Source organism: Chelonoidis abingdonii, chromosome 1, assembly GCF_003597395.2.
Source record: "Chelonoidis abingdonii isolate Lonesome George chromosome 1, CheloAbing_2.0, whole genome shotgun sequence".
NCBI classification, from domain to species: domain Eukaryota; kingdom Metazoa; phylum Chordata; order Testudines; family Testudinidae; genus Chelonoidis; species Chelonoidis abingdonii.
In genome coordinates, this window is record NC_133769.1 from 358,188,282 (window position 1) to 358,201,574 (window position 13,293).

Below are 13,293 nucleotides of genomic sequence, written 5' to 3' on the forward strand. Positions count from 1 at the left end.
GAAGTTCTTATTTCTAATCAATCTAGTAGTGGGTTGGCCACTTTTTGTAGAGTACTGAGTGTATTATTTATATTGCACTAGCATGTAGGAACCTTGTCACAGACCAGGACCCCATTGTGCTAGGTGCTGCACAAACGCATGCCTCTCTGGATCTAGCGACAGTACTAATTAACTGATAGACAGAAATACAGGGACAGTTTCTGCCTCTACTTTTGTAAGTTCCAGGCAGTTTGTGGCCCATCCTTTTCCCAATGCCATTTTCCTGTGGGTGTGCATCACCGGGACAGTATTGCTCATGAAATGCAACAAAGCACAATATGCAACTATTTTGGAAGGTCTTGTGAGCCTCATGATTTGAACCACCTCTTGAGGCAAGATCCTTTTAAATCCATTCTTGGCATTTGTTTGATGGGTATTTACTACTCAGTTGACCCTTCCTCTGAAATGGTAGTCAATAGGGACAGAGAGAAGTCAGTTGTGGCAGAGAGAAGTAAACATTTCATACACCGAATTGAACCAGACATTGCAAAACAATACCTCGGTGGCAATTATTTCTGGCTGGCGTTTTCCTATAGGAGTTATATGTGAAGACAGATTAGATGAAAGGGACCGCCTTCTTTGCATCGCTGCTCAGCTGGTCTCTGACTGAGCCTGCTGCCAGCATAGCTTGTTGCTAAGCTTGTAAAATCTATTTTTAAATTCCTGGATTTTCCCAGATCTGTCATTTTTCACCCCCATAAGTGCATAGGTATGGAAATTGAAAAGGCTGCGTTAGATAAAATAAATATTTATGGACGTGGTGCAGTGGTACTTTTAACTTCCCTGATGCATCAGTTTGTCAAGTGCTGCTGTGCTCAGAGTTTGTGAGTTATCACTTGAAAAAGTATTAGCTCTTCGATAATAGCCCAGAACAGCCGCTCTTAGGAGCTTCATTTCCCAGATGGGTGGTTATTTATAGCTAAAGCCCATATGAGAGGAGCATTCCAGCACAAGTGAGGCTGTGTAAAGCTCCAGCAAAGAGGGGTCAAGTCTAGTGGTTAGAGCAGTGCACTAAAAAGAATTTCAGACTCCTGTGATCTATTCCTGGCTCTGCCTTTGACTGTGTACCTTTAGCAAATCCTTTTAACACCTCTGTCTTTCACTTTCCCCATCCATAAAATGGGTAGGGCTGTTGTGAAGCCTGTTTTTTATCTATAAAACATTTTTTCAGATCCTTCAGTATCCAAGGTGTTGTGCAAGTGCTAGAAGTATTGTTATAAGCAAGCGATGCCTATAGTTCAGATTGCCCAATGCTTTCCATGACAGGACTCTGTTTTCAGTTGCTAATACATTGTCTGTGCTGGCTATTATTATTATTAAATGAAGATATACCTACCTGATAGAATTGGAAGGGTCCTTGACAAGTCATTGAGTCCAGTCCCCTGCCTTCACAGCAGGACCAAGTACCATCCCTGACAAATTTTTGCCCCAGATCTCTAAATGGCCCCCTGAAGGATTGAATTCATAACGCTGGGTTTAGCAGGCCAATGCTCAAACCACTGAGCTAGCCCTCCCCGCTATCAGTCTAAGGCTGTTTTTTTAGAGGGAAGTTCCAGCTAAAATGGTTTGGCCTTTTCCAAGAACAAGGTTGGGGGAAAATACACTGTTGTGCTCATGTTAAAAAAAAAATCATACAGCCATTTCACTGAGAAGCTCTTGCACCTCTGTGTCTTGGAGCAGGGACTGGACATTTGGCAGGGTGACCCCACCCTAGTTTCGAGGATGCCCCTTTCGCCATCCCCAGAAGATTTGCCCTAAACTAACCAAGTTATAACCCTCCCAAAAATCTCAGTTCATATATGCTCGGTAGAGACTCATGAGAGTTTAGCTGCCAAATTCTCTGAAGATTCCATTGATACTGAGCACGCTCAATCCGCGTGGCAGCTAGGGCCGAGCAAGACTTTGTCTGCAGTTTCTTGTCCCATTTGGCCAGGACTGCAGTAGTACTGGACACCAGGACTGAAAGGAGGAAAACTTTCTCTCCTGGGCTCTCAGTGCTCCCCCTGCTGGTGCCCAGGCAGCATGGAGGAGGAAGCAGGATGCCTGGAATGCAGAGGGACAAGGAATAAGGTGAGAGGAGAGCTCAAGGAAGGGGGACTAGGGGCAAGAGCAGGGGATGAGGAAGCATAGAAGTAAAAGGAAGGCGAAGGCAGGAGGGGAAAAAAGAAGCAGAGATGGTGGGTCATTGGCAAGATATGGGGCTGGAGCTTGGAGGAGAGGGGATAGGAGCAGGGTGGGAGAGGATGGGTAGGAGCCAGGTGAGATAGCAGCAGGAGGAGGGATAGAGGGACAAATAGGGCTCACTGTCTCACAAAGAGTCCAGGAGATGAAGATTGTCACCAAAGGAACATAGCAAGATAGAGGGCAAAGCAGAGAAAAGGGAGCATTGGCTGGGGGCATTTTGGTACAGATGGCTGAAGCCTTTTTCTGCTTGGATCCCATTGTAAGCATTTTTAACCCGTCCTTCCCGTCCCACCCCACCCAGAGAAACATTCCTTGGCCTCCACGAATAACCCTGTACATTGTGAATATTTTATAACTGATGCCTCGCAAGTGGGCTGGTTTAGAAACTTCTCAGAGAGCTTTCCTGAAGATGTAAGTGTCTGATTAATTGCAACTTTGCTGCCTTTTGGTGTCTGCTCAATGGTGATTTAACACCTCCTGGCTGTTTTTCCTCAGGCCCTGCAAGAGGAGATTAACATTGCTGGCAGCAAAATAAAGCTGAGCTACCTGAGCAGCCGCACGGCTGGCTATAAGTCAGTCTTGAGGATCAGCATGACCCATCCCACCATCCCCTTCAACCTCATGAAAGTCCACCTTATGGTGGCCGTAGAAGGACGCCTCTTTAGAAAATGGTTTGCAGCTGCCCCGGACCTCTCCTATTATTTCATCTGGGATAAGACGGATGTCTACAGCCAGAAAGTGTACGGACTGTCGGAAGCCTTTGGTAAGCTGACCTCAGGACACATTCCTCTCCTTCCATCTTGCATGTAAGAAGTTAAGTGGCCGCACGCAAACCCTATCCTAGATTATCCAGCTCTTACATTTTCTTCCTTTCACTGCCCTTTCCAGAACGGCATCACAGCGTAACCATTGTAGGCCTGCTTCTCCACTGCCCTGTACATTGTGTGATCCTCTACGTCTTTAGAACAATTATCCAAGGTGCAAAGCAGTGGAAAATCGGGCTCTGTATGTTCTTTGCACCATCTCTTGAACACAACACCATCCATGGTTTGTAGCCAGCGGGATCTGCAGCTGAAGAAGTTGTATTCCTACAGGAGGAGGAAGCTGCCTCTGTGCTGCCCATGTAACACTTGTACGGCTACAGCTCCTTCCGCTTTTCACGGACATCAGAGAGCCCACCCAGCCCAAATGTCATATCTCTCAATCAGTTGCAGTGGAAAGGACATCGGAGCGGGAGGGGCACTGAGCATGCATAATGACTGCTCGGTGCCGCAGCTGGTTGCTCCCTGTCTGACTGACAGTCAGCCAGAGGAATCTTTAAAGGAGCTATGGTCCTTAGCTCACAGCTTTGCAATAGGGTTTAGCCAGCCAGAGTAGATCAGGCCTTGGTAATGGCAACAGCATGATGAGAGGCCCTCCGCCCTAGGTGTCTCCACTGCTATTTTAAAACAACAGATGTCCACCCCTGATCCTGATCCTCCTTGTTGCCCCTGGAGCAATTCAGGGATAACTGCAGTCCTGCAACTAGACTCCTCTTTGCTCCCCTGTAGCCGAGTGGAGATATGCCTCTCAGGAGGAGAGCCGGGGCTCTTTCTCTCAGTCTGCAGATGAGGTTGGGATTACATGGGGCTGAGATTCCTTGGGAAAGGCCGGTTGACATGACCTGCTGAGGCTTATGAGAGACCCTGTAACACCGCATAAGTGAGGCTCTGGATGGAGCAATGTGTACAGATAACACATAGTTAGGTTCCTACCAAATTCACGGTCCATTTTGGTCAATTTCACCATCATAGGATTTTAAAAATCATAAATCTCATGATTTCAGCTATTTAAATCTGAAATTTCACAGTGTTGTAATTGTAGAGGTTTTGACCCAAAAAGCGCTGCCTTCAGAGCTGGGCAGCTGGAGAGTGGTGGCTGCTGGCTGGGACCCCAGCTCTGAAGTCAGAGCCGCTGCACAGCAGCAATGCAGAAGTAAGGATGGCCTGGCATGGTATTGTCATCCTTACTTCTGCATTGCTGTCTGCAGAGCTGGGCCCTTGGTCAGCAGCTGCCACTCTCCAGCCACCCAGTTCTGAAGGCAGCAGTGCAGAAGTAAGGGTGACATGGTATGGTTTTGCCACCCTTACTTTTGCACTGGTCCTGGCGGGGTGCTGCCTGCAGAGCTGGGCGCCCGACCAACAGCTGCCGCTCTCCAGCCACCCAGTTCTGTAGGCAGCACAGAAGAAATGTGGCAATACCGTGACTCGCCTAAATAACTTTGTGATACCCCCTGCAACTCCCTTTTGGGTCAGGACTCCCAATTTGAGAAACACTGGTCTCCTCCAGGGGGAGACCAGATTTCACAGTCCGTGACACGTTTTTCATGGCTGTGAATTTGGTAGGGCCCTATTCATAGAGAAAGAATTACATACCTAGTGTGACTTTGGGGGGCAGATTTTTATTAAGGCCTCAGCCTATTCCCCATGTCACACTCACAGTTAGTTGCAGCTAGAATTTAGCTTCCTCCCTACCTGATTAGTGGGGGTGGAATTAGAGGCAGGGTCTCAAAAGGAGGTCCTAAAAGGTTTATGCTCTGATATAGTAAAGTTATTTCTGGCAGATACCTACAAGACGCCCTTCACTTTGTACCTGTGTCTAGGATTTTTTTTGTATTATTCTGGAAACCTCCAAAGGTGCCCAGAGATTTAAAATACCACATTACTAGCCAAGAACACATATAGACAAATAAATATATTTTTTCATCAAAAGAGCTGAAAACAGAATCATAGCAGAAAAGGCGCGAAAGGCCTTTTGATTGTTCAATCCAACTCATCTCCCTGCCAATGCAAGACTGTTCCCTGTACTACATATTTCTCCTGTCCAGTCTGATCTTGCAGAGTTCCTAATGTCAATGCTCAGCACTTCTCAGGAGACACTGGGCCCCTTGCAAGAGTTGTTCCAAATCCTGCTTTTCCCTTGTCTCCTAAGCAATGTAAAACTGAAGATCCCTGCTCTGCTTCAGGTACTCGTGGTGAACTGAGTTTTGGGTCTTATTGCTTTTGAGGAAAGCCAGAAGCCTTCTTGTAGGCATAGGCACCGACTCCGTGGGTGCTCCAGGGCTGAAGAACCCACAGGGAAAAATTAGTGGGTGCTCTGCACCCACCAGCAGCCAAGCTCTCTGTCCTACCCCTCTGCCCTCCCCAACTCACCTCCTCCTCCCCTGAGCACGCTACCTCCCCACTCCTCCACCTACCTCTGAGCACTTGCCATCACCAAACAGCTGTACATGCTCTGGGGGGTATGGGTGGAGGAGGAGTGGGAAAGTGGCATGCTCAAGGGAGGAGGTGGGGAAAAGGCGGGGCTCGGGTGGGGATATGGGGAAGGGGTTGGAATGGGGGCAGGAGGGAGCCAGGCCGGGGCTGAGACGGGGGCAGAGCAGGGTCAAGCACCCACGGGCGCCAGAAGAAGTCGGCGCCTATGCTTGTAGGTGTTCAATACAATAATGGGCCTGGTTCTCTTCTCACTGAAACTGATTTTACAGTGGTGTAACTACATTACCTTTAATGAAGGTATTCCTGATTTACACCAGTGAAAGGGGGGTAAATCAGGCCTGAAGACTCTGAACATTATGAAAACCAACTCACATTCAACCGTTTTGTCTGTATTAGTGATACCAGCCCAAATTAATCTCTGGCCTGTCTGCGAATTTTAGTGGAGTTCACTGATTTAGACCCGCTTGGATTGTTTTGTTTTCTAAACTGGGCCATGTTTTTCTGGCTCAGCCCACTGCATCGCTGCCAGGCAGCCTTAGCACATGAGGTGATGAATAGAAGCAACATACTACCATTTTGGAATTCTGGGACCATTTTTGCTAAACCTTTGGGTCACCCTTTACTTTGAATTGTGTCTGTGAGTCGGCACCTTTTGAATATTTAGCACATTTGTCCAACATCTACTGCTGTGTTGACCTTTTTTATGCAGAGTGGCCTTTAAAGAGGAGAATATTAAGACTGCATTAATGTGATGGTATTTTAAATAGAATTGGCACTTGTCTGTAGAAATGGCCTTTCCCCCAACTAATTAAAGCTCTCAGCTGTGTGCTGAATGTGCATTTCTGAGGTTATTAACCTATGGGCTTCTTTTTTTCCCCTTTGCTCCCAGTTTCCGTGGGCTATGAATATGAATCATGTCCTGATCTGATCCTGTGGGAGAAGAGGATGGCGGTCCTTCAGGGTTATGAAATTGATGCTTCCAAACTCGGAGGATGGTCCCTGGACAAACACCATGCTCTCAACGTACAGAGCGGTGGGTTGGCTTTAACAAATGGCGTGAGCGGGGTGATGCAGCAGTACAATGCATTGTTGCTTTTCGCCATTAATAATTCAGCCAAAGGGAAAACACACACATGCACTGGCTACTAACAAATTATTCATCGTAACCTACATTTAGCGGAAGCTTTGTGTGAGCAAATCTGAAAGGAATCAGCTGCTGTAAATCTGTTGCATATTTTTATGAAGTGTGCAGCCCCAGCTTTGTACTACCTATAAGGAAAGGGATTGAATTGTTTGACGTCCATCAAAAAAAAGTCCCAAGGCTGAGCCCTTCATAAGCACATGCAGTGTATGCATACGGTCAGATAGGGTCCATCCTTTGTTGACCCCATTGAAAGCAAACCCACCCAATACAATCACACACAGCAAAGCATGGCATAATAATCATCCTTGCTACCAGTGGTGAGAACGCAGTTTGGATTGTCGGCCTGAGGAGAACCTGTCCAATATGACTGCTATCCTGCTCACGGAAACCTAGTTACTCGGCTTCAGAAGGCTTCCCACTCCTAAGTTCCCCATCCCTCAACTTCTGCAGCCAGCTGCTGTGCTGAGCTCAGCTCTCTTTGAAACTATAAAGCCTACATTCCTTAGTGCATGATGAATGTTTAGAGACGGGGCATTTAGCTGGACAGAATTACTAGAACACGGCCAAAGGATGGAAAGTTTGCACTACCTTGTGTGATTGTAGTGAGTGTGGAGAGAGTAGCCCCAGTTCAGATGGCACCACTAATGAAAACTTTCCTGGTCTTCTCACAAACAGCATGTAAGTTCCCCTGGGCCCTGCTGATGAAACCTACCCCAGTTAATACTCCACCCAAATTTTCCTAAGTGAACTACTACCATCCAGCATGTCCCTTGCCAGCAGACAACCCCAGTGGATACCTTCTCTCACTAGTGACAATTATCTTGACCTTCCAATCTCCACATGTGACATCACAGTGTTTCTCAACCCGTGGTCGCAGCCCCCAGGAGGGCCCCGAATAGCAATCAGAGGATTGTGAGGCATTGGATATTTTATTACACTGTAAAGCAAAGAAAAGCTTGGTCTCCAACCTAGCCACTCACTCTTACCCTTCAAGGTCAAGTCATCTCTGCCAATCCCTTGAAACACCCACACAAATAAATTACAGAGGCTGACCATTGTTAGCATCGATATATCTTTATAGTAAATGGGGAAGGAGGGGTGGCAACCTGAAAAGGCTGAGAAGCACTGTGCTCTAGGAGTTACAGCAGCCTGCCATGGGCCCTGGACATCTCATTTTTCACAGGATCCCATGATACCTAGAGACAATCCTAGAGAGAGCTCTTTGTGGTGTGGTGCAACATGAGACTGGAAACTGGGACGCCAGGGTTCTATTTCCTGTGCTGCCATTGATACATTCTGTGACCTGGAGCAAGTCGCTTGCCCTCCGTGTGCTTCAGTTTCACCATCTGTTTAAGTCCCTTTCTGCTCTTATCGTTTAATAGGCATCTTGCATAAAGGAAATGGGGAAAACCAGTTTGTCTCTCAGCAGCCGCCTGTCATAGGCAGCATTATGGGCAATGGACGCAGGCGTAGCATTTCCTGTCCAAGCTGTAATGGCCTTGCAGATGGGAACAAGCTTCTGGCTCCTGTTGCCCTAACATGTGGATCTGATGGAAGCCTTTATGTTGGAGACTTCAACTACATCCGAAGGATCTTTCCCTCTGGCAATGTCACCAACATACTGGAGCTCAGGTACACCAGGCAGCCCGCAGCCTGTGATAATTGTTCACCTTTGATTCTGCAGAAATATTCTGTACTCAGAGGGAAAATGAAACCAAAACTCTTGTTTTTTTAAAACTAACAGAATGGGCCAAATTCACCTCTGGTGCAAGTCCACTGACTTTGACTTACACCAGAAAGGTGTGCGACCTGGTGAATTCATCCAGAATGGAGTCACAGGCCCAAAATAATCTATCGCATTTCTTACCCGCTAACTCAGACTGAGTTAATGTGTCCTCCTCAGTCTGGTGAGTGACTAGTGGGAATTCTAAAAATTAACAGTCAGCCTCAGGGATAACAATTGGAAGGACACACATCACTAATGATGATATGTAGAGGGTACTCAGGACAGAGGATCATTCATACCTAAGACAGTGAGCTCACCAAGGAACTCCCAGAGTCTATGACTTCTGGGTGGGTTTTTTGGGATAAACATACAAACACCCCCAGTGAATTCTCCTCTGAAAAATAGGGGCTAGGTGAAGAAATTCTGTCTCTCCCCTGCAGGGAGATGAAGTGCTGCCACTTGCCCCAGTAGAAAAGTGAAGAGAAAATTTCCAGTAGGAAGAGCAAGGTTTGCAAAGCAGCATGCACAAAAGAGGGGTGGGAAGGAAATCGGGGCAGGGGGAAAGGGGAAATACAGATGAGTCATAAATTTTGATGAAATAAAATATTTTGTGACCGAGTCAAAATTCGTGTTGCCTCATCTGTGATATTTTTCCCTCCCAGACATTTCATGACAAACACACTGCCCTGTTGAAGGCAGTGGATCTGATTCTGATCTTATACTGCGGCTACATAGGATTAATTCCATGGAAGTCAGTAGAGTTAAACTGGTGTAAGTGACATCTGAATCATGCCTTAAGAGCCTGATCTGAAACCCAGTGAAGTCAATGGGAACCTAACAAATGACTTCAGTGGGCTTTGGGTCAGGCCCTAATACAACATATTTGTAACAGGACTGGAGATTAAACTGACCATTGGTGAATAATTCTGTACTGGGAGTTTTACATGGCTGTGTATGTCAAGATGTCTAGTCAGTGATATGCTTTGGTCCAAGCATTCATTAACCAGTACATTGCACACATGAGGATAAAGAAAGGTTGTTGAATTTTTTTACACTGACTAACCTATTGACAGAAATCCATGCAGTTTTTCTTTGTTTTAAATGGCATTTCATTATCTGGCAAATCCCAGTCACAGACTTTATTTTTAATGCTCTAAAACAGCACTCCACAGCTCTAGTACCTACGTGCCCAGTGCTTCCCTTTGGTGTGTAGTTCCAAAATGCTTGTTGTTTCCCTGCTTTTTTTCTGGTGAAAGTATTTATTGCATTTTTGAAACCCAAACATACCAAGCCCCTCCTGCCAAAACACACAAACAGCTACCAAGAACTCATCCATAATGTACAGCATCCCAATGGGATGTAAGGGAAATGGGCATAGATGAATCTTTTCAGTATTAACAGGATACTTGTAAGAGCCAGTTTCTGAGAAGCTCTGAGCACTCACAGCTCCCAGAAGATGCATGTGGCTGCTGTGACTCAAAATTTGGCCTAAAAATGTGATACTTCTCACTCCCCAGAGACGTGACTGTAAAAATGGTCCCTACTTACTCAGCAGATTTGTATTTAGAGTCATGTCTGCTGACAAAAATACGGCCCCATTCCTACAATGAGGACCTTCATTGATTTAACTGTAGCTCATTGCAGGATCAGTGCCCGAGGTTGCATTGCATTATACTCCTTTTCGCCCTGAGGAATCAATGCCGCTAAAAGAGAGTGAGCTAGATTCTATTTTTCCTTTCACATTAACATCAGAATTGTTTACTAGTAAGTACACCTGTGCAAACCCACAGAAGTTCATTGCGTGCCCCTGAGGGCCCAATTCAGCCTGCAGGACTTTTATTATGGGTGCTGATATACAAGAAGAAAAGAATCCAGGCTGAGATTCCAGAGCTGGCACTTAGAAGACATGATGTTTTCTGTGTAACCTGAGCTCATTCAGTATGGAAATTATGGAGAGTCAACAAACAAGGAACTCCATGATAACGTATTTGGTTTGAGCATTGGCCTGCTAAACCCAGGGTTGTGAGTTTAATCCTTGAGGGGGTCATTTAGGGAACTGGGGTAAAAATCTGTCTGGTGATTGGTCCTGCTTTGAGCAGAGGGTTTGATATTCTATATTTACAGTCACTTCTCTGAGCAAGCCAAAACTTGAGTAAAATACCAGGAGTGGGACTCCAAATATTGAGGAATGATTCCCTGGTGGCCTACATTAAGGTGCATAGCATCCTTCCAGTGCTGAAAGGTTATTTTAATGATGGAGGCCATGATTTCCAAAGGAGCCTAAGGCAGATAGGTGCCCAAACCCCACAGTAATGGCATGGGAATTGGGTCCCTCACTTCCTTAGGGATTTTTGGAAATCCCACCCTGAGTTCTTTTTGTATTTCAGCATTATTAGAAAGACTGTCTGTGTATAGGTCTGGTGGAACAGTCCCTAATTGCAAAAGAGCAAATTGGAAACCTTGAAAAAGTGACCTTCGTGGCTCTTTGAAGAATCCAACAAGTTTAATTTAATCCCATGTTAATCCTGCTGGAGCCATTACTGCTTTATCTGTGCAAACACTTAGGTTATAGGGGCCAAAAAGCGCTTCTTAACTCACATGTGCTATAAATTAAATGGGTACAGATGGAGGTTGACTAAAAGCTATGGGGGAAAGCCATTGTTTTGGCTTAAATGGATTGTATCTGTGCCTCCTCATGCAGCATTTCCTTTGAGATTCACACCCCCACTGTTTGGTACGGTCTCTTATTAGAGTGCAGTGCTCTTTCCTGCAGCTGCAATGTGGCTTCCAGCTAATTACAATGGGGTATGTCAGTTGGCCCATGAAAAAAAAATCCCACTTGAATTCTCTGCCATGGTGTCTCTGAGATTCAGGCAGTGAACATAAAAGAAGCTGGCCAGAACAATTCTGCTGATATATTGCCTTGTAAAATAGAAAGAACCACAATCAGCGACAGTGAAAAAGCTGTAAAGCTTACTAAAGAAACAGGCTTCTATCCTGACATTACATTCCATGACAGATAATTAAATGTAGTGAGTGTCTGTGTGTGAAGTTTGTCTGGCCCCATCTCCTGCATAAATGAGTACCTCTGAGCTGGTGAGATCATACTTCCTTTGTGATATGCAGCAGTACATAAGGGAACTCACTGACAAGTAATATCCAATATAAAGTATATCAGTGTCATGCCTGCAATGTCTTTATTTATTATTGCGTTGTATGATACAGTTACTGTCAAGTTTTCAATTTGCTAATAATGCTTCTAACTCAGCCACTAACACCTCATACTTTCTTCTATTCCGTGCTTTCCTGCCGTCTGTCAGAAATAAAGATTTCAGACATAGGTAAGCCAACCAGTGGAGAATTTTATGCCTCTGCCTGTCTTGTTGCATGTTGTTATATGGTGAGCCACAAGTGCCATTTCCAGATGATTCAATAGCAAATGAAGCCAGTGTGATTAAAGCTGATGTTGGCAGTCAGTCATCCAAACTGGAAGCCATTAATCATGCGTCAGGGTCATAATGCAATTCTGCTTGGTCTATAAATAGTCATAGTCAGTTAAAATAGAGTATAAAGGTAGGAGGGAAGGAGGAAAGAGGCGCTTTGTCAAACAATTGAGTGAATGGCAAGACTAAGACAATTATCCATGTAATTTAAAAGGAGCTCTGGCTAACCCACTGGTTAGTGTGTGTTACGTGTCCTGACCCACAGAGAACCACAGCTCTGTTACAGCTCTCAGCTAAAACTCTAGAGGCTCATACTTTTAGCCTGGTTTGATCCCCAGTTATGGTTGTTATAAAAATTGGGACTTGCCCTGATTAGGATGGCTGTGAGCCTGGGGCACTAAGTGTGAACTTCCATTATCATGGGGAAGTATTTAACCTTTAGTGTCCGTTCTGCAGCCCTCTTTGTGTAGAAGAGCACTTTGGAGCAGTCCCTCAAGTTTTCAGTTTATGCTGCATTCCAAACGCATGGCAGTGTTGTGAGGTTTTATTTTCTGTTTAGCACAACTTGAAAGCTCGGGCATCACAGGCCAACTGAAAGAACTACAGGGCCAAGTGTAAATTCTGTTTCCTACAGCAGATAGTTTCATTCACCTAATCACACATCAGGTATCACCCAGTACAAATGGCATAGACCTCACGCAAGCAGCAGTAGAATTCATCCCACTGGGATCTGCAAAGGTGCTCAGTGCTATTGAAAGCAGCAACACTGAACTCCTCCTCCATGGGGGTTCAGCACTTTAAAGTTGACAGCAAATGTCTGTGATCAGCAGTGGCCAGTGCCACAATAGGAAGTCCTGGGAAAGAGCGGGAAGGAGGGCAATCATGCAGGCACAGGAGAAAGGGTGAGTCAAGAACTGCCGCAGGGCGAGTGCTGTGGAGATTGTTTCAAATGTTAAAGGAGAGAGATGAAATATGAGAGACATAGAAGAAAGAATAGTCCTTGTGCCCAGAGCCCTCACCTGACCTGCTTGGGAGCACCTCTGCCTGTTCCTCCTAGGAACACAGAAATTTCCAGACTGAATCAGAACCATGGTCCATCTAATCCAGTATCCTATCACTGACAGTGGACGGCACTGAATGTTTCAAGGGAAGATGTAAGAAACCCTACAGTAGGTAGTTAAGGAATAACCTGTCCCCCAGAGAAGGTTTCCTTCCTGACCCCAATAGTTAGAAGTTGGCTTATATTCTGAAGCAGGAGGGGTTTTCCTAAAGGTCCTCCTTAAACGCAACACTTCTGACAAGCCCTAGTCCTTGCACAGGGAAGTGTTCACAATATAAATGCCCATAATATCATGGAAGCAATAAGTCTGAGGGCCACACTGCTCTACACATTCACTCTGCTTTTTCTTGCCTGTCTCCCCCCTTGCATTTGTATGTAGTCTGTCTAGAGCACAAGCTCTTTGAGGACAAAGGCCATGTCTTTTCAGCTATCTCTGAAGTGCC

The 13,293-nt window shown here is 45.6% G+C and overlaps 1 protein-coding gene across 7 annotated transcripts in view; it reads left to right on the forward strand.

Moving 5' to 3' along the window:
* Positions 1 to 13,293, forward strand: part of TENM4 (teneurin transmembrane protein 4) — a 971,473-nt gene that overhangs the window by 886,932 nt on the left and 71,248 nt on the right. For 5 of the 7 annotated variants that reach the window (XM_075061790.1, XM_075061784.1, XM_075061787.1 and 2 more), the window contains 4 exons: positions 2,719 to 2,986; positions 6,367 to 6,510; positions 8,004 to 8,253; positions 11,668 to 11,688. In XM_075061790.1, coding sequence (XP_074917891.1) covers positions 2,719 to 2,986; positions 6,367 to 6,510; positions 8,004 to 8,253; positions 11,668 to 11,688 — 683 coding nt within the window. The remainder of the gene's footprint in view (positions 1 to 2,718; positions 2,987 to 6,366; positions 6,511 to 8,003; positions 8,254 to 11,667; positions 11,689 to 13,293) is intronic. The other 2 variants (XM_075061786.1, XM_075061789.1) reach the window with 1 other exon arrangement.